At 34.9% G+C, this 22,213-nt stretch overlaps 3 protein-coding genes across 3 annotated transcripts; 1 reads left to right on the forward strand and 2 right to left on the reverse strand.

The window, feature by feature from the left end:
• Positions 1 to 3,385: 3,385 nt before the first annotated feature.
• On the reverse strand, positions 3,386 to 6,024 carry LOC132192039 (uncharacterized). The gene is made up of 5 exons (XM_059607225.2): positions 5,532 to 6,024; positions 4,916 to 5,081; positions 4,584 to 4,795; positions 4,280 to 4,456; positions 3,386 to 3,698 (listed from the first exon to the last, which is right to left on the reverse strand). Exons 1-5 carry the CDS (start codon positions 5,709 to 5,711, stop codon positions 3,630 to 3,632), a joined length of 804 nt encoding a protein of 267 aa, XP_059463208.2. The 5' UTR covers positions 5,712 to 6,024; the 3' UTR covers positions 3,386 to 3,629.
• Positions 6,025 to 10,112: 4,088 nt separating this feature from the next.
• On the forward strand, positions 10,113 to 11,109 carry LOC148583462 (dolichyl-diphosphooligosaccharide-protein glycosyltransferase subunit). The gene is made up of 2 exons (XM_088511288.1): positions 10,113 to 10,210; positions 10,759 to 11,109. The coding sequence occupies exon 2, from the start codon at positions 10,759 to 10,761 to the stop codon at positions 10,870 to 10,872; it is 114 nt and encodes a 37-aa protein (XP_088367414.1). The 5' UTR covers positions 10,113 to 10,210; the 3' UTR covers positions 10,873 to 11,109.
• Positions 11,110 to 12,005: 896 nt separating this feature from the next.
• On the reverse strand, positions 12,006 to 16,411 carry LOC132162411 (uncharacterized). Its single transcript, XM_088511425.1, has 3 exons — positions 15,866 to 16,411; positions 14,313 to 14,480; positions 12,006 to 13,769 (listed from the first exon to the last, which is right to left on the reverse strand). The coding sequence occupies exons 1-3, from the start codon at positions 16,409 to 16,411 to the stop codon at positions 12,006 to 12,008; spliced, it is 2,478 nt and encodes an 825-aa protein (XP_088367551.1).
• Positions 16,412 to 22,213: the final 5,802 nt, after the last annotated feature.

Raw genomic sequence — 22,213 nt, forward strand, 5'->3', positions numbered from 1 at the left:
AAGTGACGAAAACATTAATTTGAAACTCACATGAGCATTTCAGAGACAATCAAATAATTTAGACCAAATTGTAAGAGCTAAATATAATTTTTCCCTTTCTAAATTTCAGGCACATTACGGAATTGATGACGGCTGGCTAGAAACCTCCCAAAATGATGCACTTTGATCAGTGCACTATAATGCCGAGTTGGCAGTAATATATGCAACCTAATATCTTTTACAGTAATATCATTTGCCCAACTCCTTGGGGATGGGCTTCCAACACATCCCAGATACATCAAGTCACTAGCTTAAGGAAGCACCGGTGACTTGCATTCATAGATATGCCCAACTCCTTTGTATTTGCATTCATTGGGCAGGATGCGTCATTTCTTCTTCATGAGCAACGTTCTTTCAAAATATCTTCCAATCCAGAGAAGTACAAACTCATTCAAATTAGATTCATCAACTTCCCAAATTCCTTTGGGATTCTCACTTTCAAAATTGTTAAAATCCAAGTGAATGTCTATCAAGTTAGTGAGATTATCCAACTCGTAGTGAATTTTTCCACCCCCAATTACCAAAATGGGGTGGGTGGCACTCCACGATTTTTTTTTTTTTTAAGGTTTATTTATTTAATTATTTTTAATTATTTGGGGTAACTTTATTTTATACTCCTTAATTACCACGCGATTTGACAAGGAGTAATGCTTAGCACAAGAAAACTATCCGGGGAAATCTGGACTTGCTGAGTGGACATGCCATGTCAGCCCACTTATTATTTTAAAAAAAAAAAAAAGCTACTAGGGTTCCTTGTCTTTTCTCAAGCCGCTTCTCTCCCTAATATATCAGCACTTGACCGGCTCTTAGGTTTAGGTTTTGTTTTGTTTTTTTTAATCGGCTCTTACACTTAGGTTTAGATTAACGTGTGCTCTTTAAAAAAAATAAACAAAACAAAACAAGGCAAAACAACATATGACATTATCTTCACATCACTTGCTCTAAAGAGCTCAAATTGAATGTTCTTTTATTTCTGGTCATTCCAGGTCTGTAAATACTTTTTGGAAGCAGTGGAGAGGAAACAATATGGTTGGTTTTGGGTTTGCCCAAACGGTTGTCAAGACTGCCATTACAGGCATGCTCTTCCACCTGGATATGTTTTGAAATCTCAGATGAAAGCTTTGTTAGAGGAAGAGTCTGAAAAGATACCCATTGAGGAGGAGATTGAAAATCAGGTGATTATATAATTTACTAGAGCAAGCCATGTCATTCCCAAAGAAACCATAGGATTCTAGTTTGAGAATATATATTAACTAATTAGTTAACTTAGTTTAATACACACAATACACTAGTTAACTATAGGTAGTTATACACTATATGACTACATTATTAATATTTTAACCATATATATTTAGTATTTATGCTACATACTATATAAGCATAAATACTAGTTATAATATATAAACTATTTAATAAGTTATATACTATATAAGCTATATATATATATATACAAGTCACGCTAATAAGTGAGTCGAGCTCCTGTATGAGTATGTTCATGAACTTTAAACAAGCGACTCTGGTTTTATACGAATATGTATCGTTTAATAACTGAGTATAGTTTCGTGTCTACGAACAACTCATTTAATTATCGAGTCGGGTACGAGCCGAGCTTTATCGAGCCGATCCCAAGCGAGCTCACAAGTAGCTTTGTTCATTTACAACCTTATGCCCAGTATTATGAAGGGTTTAATACCCATTTGGTCCCTGTGGGTTGTACCTTTATTGAACGGTTACCGCAATTGTTTGCTTTTTTTCATATTCTGTCCAAAATTTAATGATATGCCACATTAAAGCCTTTAAACATCCGCCACGTGTCCTCATACCATCCACTCTTGCCAAATCAACATTACTTAAAAATTCAAAGAACGGCCTATAAAATGCTCATATTTCAACATTACTGGATCAAATTTACTCATTTGTTACGTCCTTCGATTTAAAAAAGGCCGCAGGAGGTAACTGAACCATCTTGGCCATTTGGAACCCCTATGGCTCAACCACTCATGTTTTGTATTATTTAAGTCATTAGTCATTAGGAGGACATTTACAATGTCTAGTAAATGACTTTTTTCTATAATTTTCTATGCCCTCTAGATTTTTCTAAACACTAATTACAACTTACCATGAAAAAAAAAAAAAAAAAAAAAAACGTAAATACTGGAGCTAAAAGAAACCTTTTCTTCGCATCAAAAATATTAAAGGAGCTATTTAATTGAATCTAAGCAAAATTCCAAAAAAGTATTCCTTTCCTATCAGAAATCAAATCATCCGCCGAAAAACTCAAATCTCTAGCTAAATCTTTATAGCCCTCAGGTCCATCTCTGACTCTCTCTCTCTCTCTCTCTCTCTCTCTTAACCTCTTTCTTTTGTCGGGCTCTCTCTGTCTATCCCTCCTCGAAACCAGGAGTCTCCCAAAAAAGACAAAAGGGGAGAGGAGAATAAACCAAGCGCGGCCTAAACCTAGCAGAATAAGCTGGGCCTCCGTACTGGGCCAGGAGTCAAGAAAAAGTCATTTCAAAAAACTCCATAGATGGGCTTGGGCTTGGGCTAACTTCCAAAAAATTGTCCAAAGAATGGCCTGCGACGGTTAACATTCAAAACCTGAGCCATGTGCACGCACCCCTAACCGATAACTGTAAGAGACAAAGTCCCCCACTCCTCCTCTCTCCTATAGGAGTAGAGATTTACGGCTGTCAAGAGAGCCAAGTCTCAGACATTTATAATTTATTTTTTTTATTTTTTATTTTTAATTAAAGAAGATAAACATTAAAAAAAAAATTAAATTTGAGATATTAGCACTAAATTTAAGACATTAACACCAAATTTAAGATAATTGAATCCCTTTTAGATGATACCATCCCTAAAAGGTTAACTTTCTACTCCTAGATTTTAGTTTTGAATTTAAAAACAAGTTTTGAGGCATTAGAAATTAAATATTAATTCATAAAAATTTAATTAACAAAAAAAAAATACGAAATGGGGGAAGAGAGATTTCTATGATTTTTTTTTTTTTTTAATAAATCCACGTCAGACTTTGGCAGACACTTGTCTGACTCTTGGTAGCTGAATAAGAGGACTCCTCTAGTCCTCTTCAACTGCAGAAGTCAGGGTTAACAAAATCAAGTTTCTCTACTACAATTTGTACAATAATTTCATTGAAGAAGCAACAAGAAGATGGCGACGGTTATACAATTTGATGATGTGCCACTTAAAAATTAACACTCATAAAATAAAAAAATAATAATAATAAAAAAAACTGATTTTCACTGTCGCGTCATTTCAGTCATATAACAGTCTACTAAATAGCATTATTCAATGTATTATGAACTAAAAAATTGCAATGGAAATCGTAAAGAAAACTTCTCCATTTCAAAAAAGGAAAATAATTGCATCATATCAAACCATGAATTGGGTTATTCTGGAACTTCCATACAAAATGCCAAAGTGAACTTGGCTTGGACTAGATTAATGGCTAAACTCAGTACAATACTCTATATATCTTACGGACGGTCAATTAACCTTCTGTAATATAATAAATAATATATAATTGCATCTTGGGAAATAGTACATTAAGTGATGCAATACAGAGAACCTCAATATCTGTGTGGGTGAAATTGTCCTTGTGCCCGCTGCAGATCGAGCTTCAAGCCGTAGTTGGTCAGCTGTATCAAAACAAGAAAATTACAATCAATTCTTTCAGTCACCAAGTGTAAACGTCAATCCACATATTAGAGTTCTACTTACGAACATGGAAATCCTGGGGCACGATATTCCTATCCTGTTGTTATCCTAATCTATCCTCGTGACACATTGTTTAGTCTCAATCCACAACAAATGATATTAAATATCGTCCAATATACTATTTCTTCCAAAATGTCAAAGTTGCCAACAGGGAAACAAGGGTTGGCAACAATACTGAACAAGTGGCCCTGTTTTAGAACCTTCTGATTATGTTATCCTTGGAACAACTAAGATTACGCTCTTAAAGAGCATATGCCTTTGAGTGCGTATGCAAAGGCATATGCTTCGGACAAGGCCCCAAGCAAACGATCTAACATGCTAAGAATTACTTAAAATACAAGGTTAGAAGCATATGCCTGTGACAAAATTGCAAAAGTAAAGTGAATAATGTAGGTTCTTTGCCTGTCAAGACTCAAAAAATATTCCAATTTAATACATATGGCTAATGCCCGAGATGAACTCAACAAAATGTTGTGTAAAGGACAAGGCAAAAGAATGTCACCTCTAAACTTCGAACTTTTTCTTGATACTGGTTTAACACATGCTTTAGCTGTTCCACTCCTTTTGTCCTCTCTTCTTGCTCCAAATGGCGTTCGTGCTGGATGGCAACCGCTCTCTTTAAAATCTGATTGTCATTTAACAAGCTCTGCAGATGATCCTTTAGAGAAGCATGTTCCAGCTGCTCCAATGGAGACAATAGCAAGGAGGTAAGTATACATAATTCAGAGATCAGGTGGTTTTGGGGGCATACCCATTTTGGTATCTATTGTGATAAAGGTGAATTACAAAAGTGCATGCTTGATTACCTCCTCTGAAGCCCTCGAGGGCGCAGTTATACTTTGTTCAAAAGCCTCTAGGATCCTAACAGCACGTCCCCTAGCATCATCCATGTCTCTTGCATTCATCATTTCATGCACAAACAAATCCACCCACTTGGAACTCTCCGACGTATTTCCATAATCAGCGGTTGATCTCATGTCCTCCACATCTTCAACTCTCTGATCCGACATTTGACCCCCTGGTTAATAGAGATCCAAAACAAGGCAAAGTGGTGTAAGCCCAATGGAGGAACATTTTGAGACATTAAACATCTAATGGCTAAAAGAATTAATTAAGGGAAGCATAACAAGCAACTTACACGCCGCTGTGCTTTGAGCAGGAACACCAGCACAATTATCAATAAATGTTGAATCCAAGCTTTGTGATTTATTTCTTGCACTAACATCAGTAAAGGCAAGTGATCGTAGACTCTCAATAGCATCTTCAATCTTGTTATTGTGATTTGTACAAACTGTTGTCACCAACTAATACAAAGAAAAAGAAAACAATCAGAACATAAAGTCTAAACGTCAAGAGATTTAACTAACAAAGCAATGTCTATGTCTTATATGTTTGTAAATGTCTAAAATACAAGAAATGGATAAAAGGCGGTACCAATATAAGCGTCATTTGTCAAAAAAAATATAATTTAGCACACACCAAAAATCACGTACCCAGAAAACCATTGATAATACATATGATTTTTTCATCGCACCGTGGAGAAAGAACCGCAAAGCAAAACGCAAGAAATAAACTCATCATATTGAAATTAATTACAGAACTAACTAAATGCAAATCTTATGAAAACCCCAAATCAAAACACGAACCATTAGCCAAAATCAACTCTTTCAAATGCCCATTTCGGCAGGGAATTTGGTTATGGGAAAAAAAAAAATGACATAGAATGTACTGTACAGTTCTTCATTGAAACGCACCTCGGGATCCAAGTCAGGAAACATTTGGAGCAAAGCTGCGACGGAGTCCTCGGATCCGGATCCGAAATCCGATCCGGAACCGGACCTCCTGGCTCGCTTAGCCGCAGAGCAGGACGTCGGAGACGAAGATCCGAACAATTCTTCGAATCCGACCCGCTTGCCGCAAACCCCCGCAGACATCTCCACCTAAACCCTAGACTTCTCCAAATAAACTCCTAAAGTTCTTTATCCTAAATTCAAACACCAAAGAGAAAAGGAAAATATGATCTGAAACTAGAGAACCACGAACCAGGCAGTTTTTATCTATTTATCTTTGGCGTGTGAGTTGGGTTCTACAATCACCAAATCCAATCCTAGGGTTCGACCGGGAAGGCGTGTGGAGATGAGAAATTATGGAGTTTTGTCTGAGGGGGGTTTGGAATCTTGAGATTTTTCAAACCAAGTTTACAGTCACGGTAGATGCAAGAAAAAGTACCACTGCGAAAGAGAAAAAGCGGTTCGTGTTGGCGTTTCCTATGATTCGGTGCTTGTCAGACTACAGTTTGAAAATGGAGACGGTGGGACCGTGGGACTGGGGCCGTGCGATGAGTGCCGTAATGTCATCTTGCCCATGAAATTCGTGCTCAGGAATCAGGGATTCGAGGATTGATTATTATCATTATTATTATTATTATTATCAATAATGAAAAAAGAGTTCTGACCGGTTTGGGATTGCAATTTTAATAAGTAAAAAAAAATGTTTAATAAAGCATGTTAAAATTTTTTTTTATCAAATATTTGTTATACGAAATTGTGATTTTTGTTTAAATTTGCGTTTTCTCAAATAAGTACTTCCTAATCTGCTTATAAAAATTTCAGATTTTTTTTTTCCTATTTTAGATTAAGTGCTTCTTAAATCGTAATGTCAAATGTCTTAAGTTTTGTAATATCTTTTAAAAATGCAGAATATTCTTGCCAAATCGCAATTTCAAACGCACCCTTACATGAAATCAAATAACCGAAAGGAATAGGCTGCAAGACCCCCCCAAAAAAAAAAAAACACAAATACAAATACAAATAAGAAAAGGAAATAAATAGTAAGCAACTGGTCCAAAAAGAAGTCGGGCCTTTCTAAGGGCCGCACATAGCAATAACAGAAAGCAAACACTACAAAAAACTTAATTTTTGCTGACATAAGTTTTCTGACGTGTCAGGTGGTCTGACATGTTAGAAATTCCTCCTGAATAGGCATTTTTGACGTGTTTCAGGCGTTAAAATTATGGGTGTCAGAAACGGAAAATTTCTGAAGTGTTAGATTTGACACGTCATAATTTTCTGACTTGTTGGATTTGACACGTCAGAATTTTTTGATGGGTTAAAAGTGACATGTCAGAAAAAATTTATGACGTGTCAATTTTTGACACATCAAAAATTGACTGACGGCCAAGAGCAGCAACAGTGTTATTTAATAAAGATCTGGAAAGATTTTGAGTCTCAATTTCATTTAAAATCCTTCATAATAAAAAACAAAAATTAGATAAAATATATATAATATAAAATAAACATGATATAAAAAATAAAAAATAATAATAATTTCTTGACGTGTCAAATTGACACGTCAATAAATATTGACGTGTCATTTTAACACGTCAATATTTCTTGACGTGTCATTTTGACACGTCAATAAATTTTGACGTGTCTAATTTTACCACGTCAATAAATATTTAAATATTGAGTTATTTAAATAAAATTTAAAAAATTTAAATTGAATTTAAATTTCCTGACGTGTTGAATGTAACACATCAATAAATATTGATGTGTCACATACAACACGTCAAAAAAAAATTTGTTGACGTGCCACTTTTGACACGTCAACATTTATTGACGTGGCAAAACTTGGATACTGTTTGCCACGTCAAAAGATGGCCGGTTTTTTGTAGTGAAAAGATTCGAGGATCCTTTTTGAAATTGATATCGATTTCATTGAGGAAATAGTAGTCTTTAGAAATTTATCATCCAAAATTGCTTATTTGTTGTTTAAATTATTAGTAATCTTAGCAATATATTGTAAGAAAGTTCACATGAAACTTTTTTGTCTAAATAAATTTTAAACAGTTCGATAAGTAAATAGGTAAATTCTATATTATAACTCTTTCAAATTACTAGCTATGGCCATTGGTCAAGTAGAAAAAACTTATTTCTATAAGATTTTGGTGCTCTTGAAAGTTATAAAGTTGAGTCTCCTTGGCGGTGGCTTGGGGGCATAAGATATGGGCCAATTATATATACCAAAAGGTAATAACTTTTTTTTTATTTTTTATTTTTTATTTTTTTTTAACGTAGGAGAACTTTACTCAAATAACTTACACGTCACAATCGCATACTTACAACAATCCTTACTGTTCCTACAGGTAACTAACCCTACCCGCCAAAACCAATTACCAGGTAACCCAAAAGCTTTCACCCTTGACGGGCTAAGCAAAATAACTTTTCTTCTTCTTATAATTTAGATAAAATAAAAAATTTATACTACCAGATTTATTTATTTATTTCATTTTTCCTGATGATTATAAATATAACTATGTGATTTAAGTTTTCATAGATGCATGGATGACTCTATTATATATGTAGGGGTAACATTTGTATTTAGTTGGCAAACTTTTAAATTTTTGATGATATTATTTGATATTTCTTTTTTTCTGATCTGATATTGTTTTAGTTATAAAATAAAAGGTTGGCCTATGTGATATTTTTATTATGGCTTTTTTTTTTTACGCTACTTTTGGGGTTTGATTGTGACCATTTGATGATGTTCATGCTACTACTTTATGTTTTTAGTTTCATTTATGTCACATTCTTGCATGTCCTTGTCTTTGCATAAAAAAATATCATTGATTTCATGAGTCATCTTATATTTTTATTTAATATTTGTAGAAAATCACTTAAAACTTATTGTAATATGCTTGGTATAGTAGTAGTATGGTTGAGCTATAATAAATATGTTATATCAATTACTTACTATTACTTGTAAAATCTACATATAAAAGCCATGAACTATTTTATTTCACAAAAATTCTATCGGATAGAAAAACAATAGTTCTTACGTTTGGAAATAATTATGCATCTGATATAACATAAGGATATTTTGTATCAAACATTCTGACGTGTTTGAAAGAAAAACAATAAGGATATTTTGGAAAGCATAAATAACTTATATGGAATGTCAAGGAATAAACCAAACATAAGAATTTCATATTCTCGATAATCCTATCGGAAACATAATTATTTCCAAACGTGAGTTTAATCATATTTCCAAAAACCCAAATTCTCAAACATTATATTCTTGAGAAAGTAAATACTATAATAATATTAGGTTCCTAGAATCAAACACAGCATTCTTGTTTAGTGTTCTAATATTATAATAGAATCCGTTATAAAGAGAGTATTAACTTTCGATAACCCTATTCAATCCTTTTTTAGCAGAAAATAAAATAATGCTGAAAATTAGAAAACCATATTACACCGCAATAGGCTTTGATAGGACACCAAACATTTCACTAGCTAAAGTAGTTGCGACTTGCGAGTCTTGTATATTTGAAGACAATATCACACCTCACGAGGTAATCACGTGACCACGTAACGTTATTGCTCTAATTCTATTATTTTTCCTTTCGGTCAAAGTTTTCGGCTTTGTTGGGAATCTTTTTCCTTGGTCACAACAAGCTTAATTTAATAAGGGAAATAACGTTTTATTTGTGTCCTTTTCGTCGTAAATGAATATTATTTTATGAAAAATATTAAGTATTTTTTTTTTAGGATTTTTTTAACTGTGATATAACTTTTAAAATTATCGTTGAATTTAAGATTATCATTATTGGCTTTTAAGATTATTGAGCTGTCCTTAAGGAATAGTTCAATCGTCTGTAGACCACGTCTCATGAAGCGAAGGGCACTATTTCGAATCCCCCCATCCTCCTTCCCTTGTGTGGACATGTCAAAAAAAAAATCATTATTTTATTTTAATCTATTGGTAATTTTAAAAGCCACATCACAATTAAGAGGACACCAGAAGAACACTAAAAGAACACCTAATATTTCCTTTATTTTATAAAAACTAAGTGAGTGAAATAAGAGCAATCGTCTTTTTATTTGTAAAATAATATTTACCTACAAGTAAGAGGACACAAAGAAAACAGTAAGAGAACACCTAACATTTCTCATTTAATAGTATCATAGGCTCATAGCATCAATATCTTTTAGTATCTTCAAAGTAAATTTTTATACTTAAGTTTTTTATTTATTCAGATTATCTTTTTATCTTTTATTTTTTATTTTTTGTGTGAGACTCAACACTTTAAAATAACTTTCATTTTCATATTTGACAAAAAAAAAAAATTTCACAAACTGAATTTGATGAAATTCCTTCAATTCAATTCAGTTTGTAAGAAATATTTGTCGCAAATCGTATGAGCAGTTGTGAATGGACATTTATCAACAGGGGTCCAGGCCCAACTACGCCTGCCCGGGCCCATTTTTTTGCCCAATACCTCTGACTATAAATGGTTCGGCCCACTACGCAGCCCTGTAGACTATATTATCAGTTTCCAGCCAGATTTCCATAGCCTCGAGAGTCAAGTTGGAAGAGCTTCTCACTTCGCGGTCGTGATCGAGATCGAGACGAACAATCCCTGCGTGACATCGTAAGCTTCTCAACCTTCGCCTTTTTCCCTTTCTGAACTCTCATTTGTTTGATCTCAAAATTTCGATCCCATTGTTGATTCTAGGGTTGCCTTAGATCCCGCATTCATTTGTAATTTTATTCAACAAAAAAGAAAAATTAGGGTTTTGGCTTTATCAATTTTGGGAGTCTAATTTCTCTTCCGGATTGCATTTCTTGTTAGATTTTGTTCTGGAACTTCTAATGCGTAAAATTAAATACACTTAATTTGAATTTAAAAGAAAAAGTCAGTGTTCAACTTCGGTTGCATTTGGATTATATTCCTTGATCTCTGTTTGGACGATCGTAGATTTTGTTTCTCTGTGATGAGAAATTAAAATTTTCTAGAGTATTCATGTGAATTCGGTACTTATAAATATATAGTTTGAGCTTGAATTTACCTTTGATATGACATCTATTTACTGATCTTGTTTACCTCTAGGAATTCCTAGTTGACAACAATGAGAAATGATATTTTGATGTTTTGGGACATGGTTCTAAGTTCCTATTATTTCCATGCTATGTTAACAGATGATTGACGATCAAGACCTCGGTTTCTTTGCCAATTTTCTTGGCGTCTTCATTTTTGTACTGGTGATAGCGTATCATTATGTGATGGCTGACCCGAAATACGAAGGCAACTAAAGTTTTTCTCAGTCTTTTATGTGTTTGTGATAGGGATGTCATGCCATTTTTGTAGACTGTTTCAGAAATGGATATAAGTTGATGTAGTCAAAATTGTTGCTTTGCAACCATGAATGCCTGTTTTGAATCTTACATGCAATAGTATGGTGCTCCTACAGCCCCCGTCACTTTTCTGCTTTGTTTTCAAGAAAACTCAATCCGTTCAGTAATATGTTCCTGCTTTGTGTACGCGTTTCAGTGACTGCATTAGTTTTGGTGATGCTATTAATTATGATTTTTGATATATTGGTCCTGTCTCCAACCTCATGGTTGTTGGCTGTTGGCTGTTGGTGGCACGGTGGCGTAGGGGAGCTGGAAATTATGTGTGTAGGAAATCCAGATATATCCCTAGGGATGAAAAATGATCTCTCATTAAGGAATTTTAGTGTAAGATTTTTTATTTTTTTTTTAAAAAAAAAAATCTATGACCATCACATGAAATTATCTAGTATCATCTCTATTGTTGGCAATCTTAGCTTAGAAGATTTGAGGTCACATTTCTACTGTCATCCAATTGCAAATAGTGAAGCAGGGTTTTGCCTTATTCTTGCAACAAGGATTAGGCTTTTGCAGTTGAGTCCTTAATCTAACCAAGTCACAGGAGGCTTTGAGGACATGTAAGAGCATTTGACATTTTGTGGCTTGTGATTTGATTGAATGCAGTTAAGTGCCTGGTGTGACCTGACATGGGACTTTTGAATTCTGTTATTTGTTAAGGATGGTGGAGATGTACCTTGATAGGACGGTTCTAACAGTTTGTCAATAGCTTGGGTTTTACCGCCACTTCCTTACATTCACTTCTCCACGTCCATAGGTGGTTTTTAAAACTACCATTGGATTAAAATCTAATAAAAATCCATCCCAAATCCAATAGTAATTTTAAAAGCCACCCATAAGTGTGGAGAAGTGAGTGTAAGGAAGTGGGAGTATGTGTAGCATTAGTCTTTCTATATTTCTATTGCCTTAAGTGTGGTTGCATGATTGTCATAAGCAAACCTCAATCCTAAAGGTTTCTAGGTTGTGGTGGTGGTGGTGGATTTATGATGAGCCAGCATGCTTCTGAATGTTACTTGGTGGTTGTAATGCGAGATATGTTATGTATGCAGAGCATTAACTTTACAGGAAATTTCATACAAATTTATGTGGCTTGAAGGATTCTCCCATTTGACTAGTTCTTTTACTTCTTTCTTGATCTTCATGGTCTCTTTCATCAGAGTATTGATGCTGAACCCTAGGCCACATAGACAAAGAACCATTTTGTTTTTGAGCTTGTCCTCTCCTAAGCTGGTATTCATTTTGTCAGCCACTTCCCTTGAATGTCGGAGAAAGGAGCTTACAATGTTCTCAACCTCGTCTTCATCTGCACTTGAAACCCTGAATGGATTTGCATTTGTTGATGTTCCCAACTCAATGTCATTTGATGCGTTTTTCTTCTGCAATTTTTTTTCAAGTGCTGCAAGAGACTCGATTGAAGTAACCTGTTCCAGGCATTTTAATGTAGAGCCAACTTCTTTCTTGAAAAGCTCTAAATCATTACTAATGTGTTCTTGGAGCTCCTCCAAAGCAACTCCAGCTCTCGATGATACTTGTGAGAGAAATTCTATAATTTCTATTGTACAACTCGCAAAGAGTAAAAGATCCCCCATTTTTAATAAGGATACTGGGAGCTTTTTGTAAGAATCACAGGGGAAAGACGAGAACCAGAAATTTGGTTCCAACTCTGCTTCTGTGATCAGCTTCTCTAGTTCATTGACTTGGGCTCTTAGCTTCTTGTGCTTTTCTCTCATTGCGGGGAAAATTGAAGAGCGCATGTTCTGCTTGGCGTGAAGAACCGTGTCCTTGAAACACCCTTGAAGTGCCCCAAAGATTCTTGACAGTTTAGTTTTGGCCAGAGTTGCTGCTCGTACGGGGTGCACAAGTATTTCTACCATTATGAAACAAACTAACCCAATTGATGCCTCTGTGATTCTAGCAATCGAAAACTCGCCAGGAGGGCCATAATTTTTCCTACCCAATATCAACAATGCTCCTATAACTGCTGAAATCCCACCGGCTTGGCCATACATCCGGCTATGCCTCAGGAAACTGGTAAAGATGATCCAAGGAAGAAGCGGTAAAAGCCGAAAACCCACATGATTTTGCAAAATAAAGCAACAGAGGATTCCGTACACCGATCCCATTGCCGTCCCTTGTGCTCGAGCATTGGCAACTGAAAACACTGCATGTCGTCCCATTTCAAAAGTAATGGCAATTGTGAGTCCTGACCAGTATCCATTTTCTATGTTATATATGAGACCAAATAGCACGGCGAGACCTAAAGAAACTGAGCACTTGAATGCAAATACCAAATTCTGTCTGGTTGGCCTTAAGTTCAGAAGTCTCCAGGTCGCCTGGAAGATATAATGGGCTTGTTTCTCTGAATGACTCGATTCTTCATTGTTGTTCTTTTGAGGGTCAATTTCCATAATGCAATTAGGATTTTGGGGAATGAGTAAGTCGTTTAAGAGTTCTGTGCAATAGATGAAGAATGAAGCTGGTAGATCTTCAGGGGTTATCGAAATGTTTTCAAGGTTCCGATTGAATTTTTCTAAAAAATTTATTGCTTTTTCTTGAGCTGCTGTTGCACCAAACGGCACATAACACTTGGCTTGCTCTAGTTTTCCCATTTGTTCTGTCAAACTTTGCAAGACATTTCTTAGCTCTTCTTCACCTTTGATGCTTACAGGGAAGGACTGACAAGAAGTTACTGCAATTTCCATCCCTCTTATTGGTATTTCCATTTCTTGCAACTGTTCTCCTAGGTTCATGCAACTGGCTCTGAAGAATGGTAACCAAGGTCTATCCCACAACATGCCGTCCTGGCATAGGAAGGATGTGAGTTTTAGCTATTTGAACAACCAAAAGCTTAGATCGTTCACATCTAACTTAACAAAATAGCATTCTATAGTATTAAAATTACTATCCATCAAGCTTAGCAAACTAGCTAAGAGTTTGCTGAGGAGCTACAGTGCTCAACAACAAATCTATAGTTGTATTAATAAAAAAAAAAAAAAAAAAAAATCATTTCATCATCTCTCTTTTAATTAAAAATCATTTAAACTTCTCTATCCTCTCTCATAGAACTATATAAAGAATAAAATAAATAAATTTTAAATAAAATGTTAAAATTTGATAGTTAAAATTTAAAATGGTGAGCTAGATGTAAGTACTTTAAAAAAGTGGATAGCTAAAGCAGAAAAAGAAAAAAAAAAAAAGAAAAAAAAAGAGGATGATATTTTGGCTAAATTTAGCTAAACTTTTGTTGAGTCGGATGTGAATGCTTTAAGAGGAAAAGAAGCTAGGAAAGCTAAGCTACCAATCATAATATGCATTAGTAGAACAATTCTGTTATATTAGCTTACCATATTTTTTTGTATACTTATAAGAAACTTAGATCTTGCTTCAGAAAGGAAATTTGCTTGGGAGACCAAGTTAGAGGCAATTGAGTTGTCTGGGGCGAAAAAGGCCTCCGCCAAGTTCCCTAACCTCTTCGAAGCATTTTCAGCATATAATTGGCATGTTTTCCTCACCTGTAATATAGAGAAACCTCATTTTATTTGTACTTTTCAAGGGTACACTTTGACAACCGGCAAGCTCCTGATTCACAACAATTAGTTACTCAAATTACTAGCAATTTGGACTTTTAATGTAAAAGGGCACATATGAGACCTACTTGCTCAAGTAGGTGGTCCTATATAGAATCTACTTAAATTACTTAAAATTCATCAAGTAGGTGGTCCTATATAGAATCTACTTAAATTACTTAAAATTCAAACAACTAATTACTGCGAATTTCAATGATTCAATCCATAGTATTGCGAGCCCACATGCCACATACCTAGTCTATGGCTTCTTCAATTCGGCATAGAATGTGAATACCCTCATGGCTACTTGTAGATTACAAGGGTCTCGATCGGTCCCATTATCAAAGAATCGAGAGATGAAGCAAATTAAAAACATAATAGTTAACCAATTGAGGAGAAATTGGAAATTCTCCAATTGTTAATCGTGGAGCTTCATTTTAAATCTAATGGTCTATAAAATCATTTAAACCTCGGTAAAACAAAAACCAGCATTTAATGCCTCAGTTATATACAAGCAGCTAATATTTTATAGACCATTAGATTTAAAATGAAGGGTCACTATTAATAATTGGAGAATCTCTAATTTCTCCTCAATTAGAGGGAATCTCAATTCATGTCAACCTAAGAACATTATCTTTTAACCATAACTCAAGAATCGTATAATTAATATTAGTTCATGATATTGTTTCCCGACAAGCCCCAAGTAACTAAGAAATCAAGAAAAGAACTGTCTTTCTCATTGGTTTGGAGGGGCAGACATGGGAGCTTGGAATTTACATCTTGCGAGTATAAAGTCCATGCATAATTGTGTACTGATTGACCGTGGCATAAAAAAAAGAAAAAGAAAAAGAAAAGAAGAGCATATTAAACTATTCCCAAGCTTGGCCGCTCCTTCTGGTTAACTATCATGCCAATTAACCCATTCCCCACCGCCCCTTTTTCCTAAACAAAAAGGGTACATGTAGCCCTACATGGACAAGTAGGCTTATCTCGTCCTACAGTACAACCCGTCATGTTAAAAGAAGTGGCTTAAATCTGTAGCAGATTTAAAATAAGAATGTTTTGTATGAAAAAAAAAAAAAAAAAAAAATTGACTTGTAATGAATTTTTTTATTTGAATAGTAATAAAAAGTGATTAATGTGATGTAAAAAGTAAAAATGCTGAAAGGTTGATTTCAAGAGAAATAGTATGAGACGTTTTTTGAGTCCATTAGCAAACGGAGCCGTAGTGAAAAAAAAAAAAAAAAAATCCCATCGAATTCGAAGGTAGCTTAGCGTAGCAGTATTCAAGAGAATGTTTAGACATAAAAATACTAATTAATTATTAATACCTCATTGTAGGCCAGCCGAGGGTATGGAAAGAACATAGCTAGAACCGAAGCCATGGCTCCGAGAGCCACGCTTGATGCCACACGAATGAGGTGCTCAATGACTTTAGTTTCCGCCCCTTGGATTACTACCCCCACGTACACGATCACAATCTCCCCAAACGCTAATCTTTTAGTCATCAAGTGTGTTGACTCCGGCAATGCCACCGCAAAAGTGCTGAGCGCCACCGCAGCCGCCGCCAGGCCGTTAGTAAACCGGGCAGGCCCAACCAGCCACAAGCCGAGTGCCGAGAGGATTGTAACCTGAAGTGTAGCGTAGAAAGCATGCCAAAAGCCTCTTAGGGTGTCATCAAGCGTCGCGTCTGAAACGATTAGAACAGTTGTTAGGTAAGAGAAAGCTGGATATGCTAGTAAGCGTTGGAGGGTAACCGGTCCGTAGAGGGCGGTGCAGCCAACTATGGAGCAGGCCAGAATGGTCCTTAACGCCGACCCTAGGCGCTCGAGCCACAATTCACGGGTTGGGTTCTTTGTGTTCCTTATTCTTTGCATTTGGTGGCTAACAAAGGGACTTTTTAATGTGGTCTTTTTTATTGTGTGTGTTGTGTTGTACGCTTCAAGTGAAGAGCTTGGAAGAGGATTTATAGGAGAGAACTAATACAGTACTGGTCTTTTATGGAACCGTACGTTTAGTGGCTGCGGGTATCAATCTTTTAAATTCGATTGATTACATGATTCAAGCCTACCAAAACTTCAATGCATTGAACTCGGACTCTAGCGTACGTGTGGACCTAACCACTTTTGAGATTAAGTAAAGGTGTGAATATTAAGTTCTAAAGTATGGAATTTTGAAAGGAGCATTATGGCAAAAGATTGGAGGTTAGACATGGATCGTTTTTATTTTTTACTATATTAGAATAAGTACTAATAGTACAATTAGTGGGTAAAAAGGCCTTGAAAGTCATTCAAAATGTGGAACCTTCAAGTTATTTATTAGGGTGTTCAAATATATAGATATACACAGTAAAGTCTGAAATTCTACAATTCTACAACGTCCGTTGAAGCACAAGCTTGGGGGTTCAAGCATATCGGTTCTAGCTAGCTACCTTCTATTTTGATAATTGCGTGAAAGGTTTATTTATCTAGAAATGTTCTGTTGATGTGGCATACTATATTGATTTTTTATTTTTTATTTTTCATTTTTAATTAAGATTGACTTAAAGGTGGAATGAGTATGTTGTGAGAGAATACAAAATAGCATTTCTCTTGCTTATGTCCAAGATACAATGCTTCATTACCATATCTTTGTAATATACTGATCTCAGTATAATATGATACTATTCTTTATTTATTTCCATATTGACGGTTGGGGAAGAAAGGGACTTCTTCTTCCTCCCACTACAAAAAAAATAGGATTTTCTGACGTGTCTACAGTACATGTATTGTTGCCACGTCATTAATTTTCTGACGTTGGAATTTTACTACGTCAGAAATTTTTTTTCTTACGTGTGAATAGTACCACGTCAGAATTTTCTGACGTGTTAGTTTTAACACGTCAGAAAATTCTGACGTGTTAAATACTCCAACGTCAGAAAATTGTTACAAATTTTAAAACATAAAAAATATATATTTTTTGACGTTGCCACGTTTGCTGCGTCAGAATTTTCTGACGTGGCACACCACCACGTCAGAAAATTATGATACAAGAATTAATTATTTATTGTATATATATAAATAAATAATTATATAATTTTTTTTCTGAATTTTCTGACGTGGTGCTTTACCCGTCAGAAAATATATTAATTAGATTTTAATCTTTTTATAAAAACTCCTGACGTGCCATGTGTGGCACGTCAGAAATTCCCTTAATACTAGAAGAGATCGATCTCTTCTAGAAGATAAGAAGATTAGAAGATTTTTGGGTTTTTGAAGATTTGTTGAGTTTGACATTTGGGTTTTTGGGTTTTCAGATTGATTTTTTGAAGATTTTTTGGGTTTGAATTTTTGAAAATGGAGATTGAAAAGAAGAGAGAGAGAGTGAGAAAATGGAGATCGAGCTGGCCGGAGAAAAGAAGAGAGAAAGAAAAAATTGAGAAAAGAAGCAAAAAAATTTTCGTTTCTCTGCACCTCTCCTGCAGAGAAACGAAAATCTCTGCACCGGCCACTCGAGTGGGGTGCAGAGAAATTCCTAAAAAAAAAAATAATTGAATTGAAAATTAATTTAAATTAATAAAGAAAAAATCTCTGATTAATTTAAATTAATAAAGATTAAATTAATTTAATCTCTAGACCACTCCTGCAGAAAAAATTTTAAAAAAGAAAAAAATTTATTTTCTGACGTGATAACATTTACCACGTCAGCAATTTTTCTGACGTGTGGTATATTAGAACGTCAGAAAATTCTGACGTTCTACCCTCTAACACGTCAGTAAAAATTTTTTGCTGACACCTACGTTTCTGACAATCAACACGCGTCAGAAACGACACGTCAGAAAAATTTTCTTACGTGTCAGACACCAAGAAACGTCAGAAAATTTCAGTAAAAAAAAATTTGTTTTTTTGTAGTGTCCTCTCCCAAAAATCTCTCTCTCACGCATCTTTCTCTCTCTCTTTCATGCATGCTGGTTCATTAGAAGCCAAAAAGAATTTTCCATCATTTTTCTTACTCCAAAAACAATTATGCTTACTTAATCATCAGAATGTCTTCGTACCCAACAGGGGACCCTTTGACGGCTTCTTTGTTTTGCAGACACACCATTGTCAAATTGGAGGGGTCCCCCCTCAGCTCAACCACGAAGAAAACTGTGGAGGTTACATATTCTTGGACCCAAAATCACACCAACATTAACTATTGTAAATATTTTAGGTATTATTTTTTAATTCGATATTTAATGTGTTTTCATTTTTTTACCAGCTTCATTCATAATTCAACTATAAATAGGTCATTTTATTGTACACTTTACACATCATAAACACAAGCTTATTTTCTACAATTCTATTGACAATATTTTGGATGGATCTAACTATAATATGTGGACTCAAACTATGGATGTTTTTCTAAAAGGGCAAAAATTATGACGTTATGTCACAGGAGAAGTTTATGTACGGTACCTAAACAGAAAGAAGGTGAGACCAACTATTACAACATCGATATGAAATGCGGCTAATCCAAAGACTTTGAAATGTGGTGTTGCCCAATCCAACATTGAGGCTGGGTATTGCGCGCATGTTGACATAGTACTACATATGAACTTTTGTGGTTACGCTAACTTTTGACAAACATGAATGCCCCTTAGACCGCTAGTTCTCCTATTCATTGTGATAATCATAGTCCAATATAGATTTTCCATAATAATGCTTTACTTGAGCGCACCAAACATATCGAGATTGATTGTTGCTTCAGCCGACATCATCTTTAGCAAGGTACCTTAATCTACGACCAGTCTCCTCCGAAGATTAGCTTGCCAACATCCTCATGAAATCTCATTCATCAGGTTGTTTTGGTGATCTTATTTCCAAATTCAAGTTGACTTCGCCAGTTAGAGTTTGAAGGAGGATGTTAGTATAGTACTCTTGTTACAATATTACCATATTTGTGCCAAAATAATTCCATAGTACTCTCAGCATATTCACTGCCCTATTTGTGTCAAAATATTTTCATGATATCTTAGCATATTATGGTAATATTCTTCATTCACTACCATATTAGCTATTATAAATATTCTAAATATTATTTCTTGATTTTATAGTTAGTGTATTTCCTTTCTTTTGTCGGCTTCATTCAGCTATAATTCATGAGTTTATTTATAAAAAATATGTAATTTTGTAGTTTGTCTTTTTCTTCAAGCACCATTGCAAGCTAGCTAGGATCAAATAATCGAATCTTGAATTCTAATATCATCAATGAACATGTGCTTCTTGTTAGTTGCCAGGAAAATTCCAAAGAGCCATTGCAAATGGCACACATGCGTGGAGAACATAAATGAGAGGAATTACATTCTAAGGTGAAGGAAATAGCTGGAAGATGCTAATTAACCCTTCTCTCTGCTGGTTGGCACATATGGCAAAAATGTGACACATATGCAGCACATCCAATGCCTGTCCCTTTAGCCTCTTCGTCACGATAGGGCCACATTGTAGTGCTGTGCGTTTTAGTGCGTAATATCGTCTCATTGCTCATTTACATATCATGAAGCACAAAAGAACAAAACAATCACATATTCAAAGACAAAGACGTGGTTGATTGAAATTAGGGCTACGTCCACAGTATTGTAATTAACAATGTTTTTATTACGACGATGAAAGAATACAAATTACTAGAATTTTTTTTTTCTTCTCTGACTTGGGAGTATACAATAATGTATAAATATATGTGTGTTTGGGTGTCAGCCGCCCTAGCTAGCTAGGGCTATAAAAATTCCCACAAACTCGCTTGAGCTAGCGCCTATCACGTGAAGGTCGAGCAATGTTTTTGTCTGCTTCTCTCGCTTGAGCAAGTTTCTATCTTAAGCTCTCGCTCGCTCGAGCAACCGTCGAGTGAAAATCGAGCAAGGTTTTCATCTTTGCCGGCCGGCTAACTCTCGCAAACTCCGCGTAGAGATCAAGCTCCACAAATTTTACCTATTTAGCATTTACTAACAATAATAATAATTATGGCATGGCTTATCCAGTGCAAGGCTGAGTGGAATCATGGAATTTGAATGCATACTAAAATAATGTATAAGATAATATTATTAAACCTAAGGAAAAGATGAGACACCATACTGTGCGTTTTAATAGAATCGGCTACCATGCATTGTTCGCCTCCATTTGCAAGCTCTTGGAGAAGTTGTTAGTTAGAACCGCTACTCTCTCATATTTAAAATGATGGATTTATAATGCATTATTATTGAATTTTGATAAACTATTACTCTTACTCTCACATTACTTTTAAAATCACTACTAGATTTGCGATGGATATGATTATTATTGACTTTTAATCTAATGGTAATTTTAAAAGTTACGTCAGAGAGTGTGAGAGTGAAAAAGAGTCCTTTACTCATTTATTTATTAAACTGATCATATTTTCGGGCATAATCTCTAATGACCCTAAACTAATCCGAAGTGTTTATCATCAATTTTATTTTTCCATGTACTTTTTTCTTTAAAGTTTGATTAAAAAAAAAAAAAACCAGAGTCCAAGACCTCAGAATTTTCCGACGTGGTAAATTGCCACGTCAAAAAATTATGACGTGGCAGTTTACTGCATCCGAATTTTCTTAGGTGTAAAATTTTGACACGTCAGAAAATATATAATTTTTAAAATTTTAAAATCCTTAAAAATTTAATGACGTGGCAATATCTAACACGTTAGAATTTATTGACGTGTTTGTTTTGTCACGTCAAAAAATTTTGATGTGGCACTATTCACGCGTCAGCAAAAAATTTTCTGATGTGGTAATTTTGCTACGTCAAAAAATTAGTGATGTGGCAACAAAACGTGTACTGTAGAAACGACAGAAAATAATAGTTTTTTTTTTATAGTGAGCTTATTTTGAATAGACTTTCCATAAATTTAACAAAAATGTAAATGGATTCCTTTTCTCCAAGCCAGCTACAGCTTCTCTCTCCATTTTTTTTGGAACTCCACTTGGAAGACTCTTTTCCCCACTTAATGCCACCGTAAAAGAAGGATTCTAGCTTGATCTCACCGCTTGCTTTGAATTTCCTTTCCAGCATATGATTCGCTATTAAGACAAATAATCCTCTCTTCTTTTCAAAAGAATAACAAGTGGCAAGATATGGGAGAAAGAGAAAGGTCGAATTAATTCATTTTTCAACCATCCTTATAGTAAATGAATGAATCTACTATTGAATTTGTGTGGAGTCCACAAATTTAATGGTTGATCTATTGAATTTGTAGAATGAGATGAAGAAAAGATTAAGAAAAAAATTTACGTGAATCATTTCTTTCTTTACGAGTTCTATTGAAATTGTTTGGGTGGCGGGTGTGTAGGTTGGGTTTAGCTGATTTGTCAAAAAATGGTAGCTGATGTGGCAGCTGATCAAATTGACTTCCCTTGAAGGGCTGTAAATATATATCCTTACTATTGTGATTGAACAAAATTTTGGGCCAACTGTAATGTTGTAAGTAACTGTTAGAGAGGCCCATGGGCCATGTGTCAGTTAGTTTGTTGAAACTGATATAGCGGGAAGAGAATTGTACAAAGAGAGAAACGAGAGAGAAGGGGAATTTATGAAAATTGTTTTCTTAGTTTGGGTGGTTTTCCTTGAATATTAATCTCCACGTTTGGATTGTAACCGATTGTTAATGAAGTTAAAATTACCAAATTTTGAGAAGTCATTGTCAATTAA

Source organism: Corylus avellana, chromosome 10 (genome assembly GCF_965113065.1).
Source record: "Corylus avellana chromosome 10, dhCorAvel1.hap1.2, whole genome shotgun sequence".
In the NCBI taxonomy this organism is placed as follows: domain Eukaryota; kingdom Viridiplantae; phylum Streptophyta; class Magnoliopsida; order Fagales; family Betulaceae; genus Corylus; species Corylus avellana.

Excerpts from the sequence above, each read along its gene's own strand:
- LOC132162411 (XM_088511425.1), bottom strand. The coding sequence starts at position 16,411 with ATGCAAAGAATAAGGAACACAAAGAACCCAACCCGTGAATTGTGGCTC. Across the intron at positions 14,481-15,865 it reads CTCGGCTGGCCTACAATGAG|GTGAGGAAAACATGCCAATT; the intron begins GTATTAATAATT and ends TCTATATTACAG. Across the intron at positions 13,770-14,312 it reads TAAGTATACAAAAAAATATG|GACGGCATGTTGTGGGATAG; the intron begins GTAAGCTAATAT and ends TTCCTATGCCAG.
- LOC132192039 (XM_059607225.2), bottom strand. The coding sequence starts at position 5,711 with ATGTCTGCGGGGGTTTGCGGCAAGCGGGTCGGATTCGAAGAATTGTTC. Across the intron at positions 5,082-5,531 it reads TTCCTGACTTGGATCCCGAG|TTGGTGACAACAGTTTGTAC; the intron begins GTGCGTTTCAAT and ends TCTTTGTATTAG. Across the intron at positions 4,457-4,583 it reads CCTCGAGGGCTTCAGAGGAG|CTGGAACATGCTTCTCTAAA; the intron begins GTAATCAAGCAT and ends CCATTGGAGCAG.
- LOC148583462 (XM_088511288.1), top strand. The coding sequence starts at position 10,759 with ATGATTGACGATCAAGACCTCGGTTTCTTTGCCAATTTTCTTGGCGTC.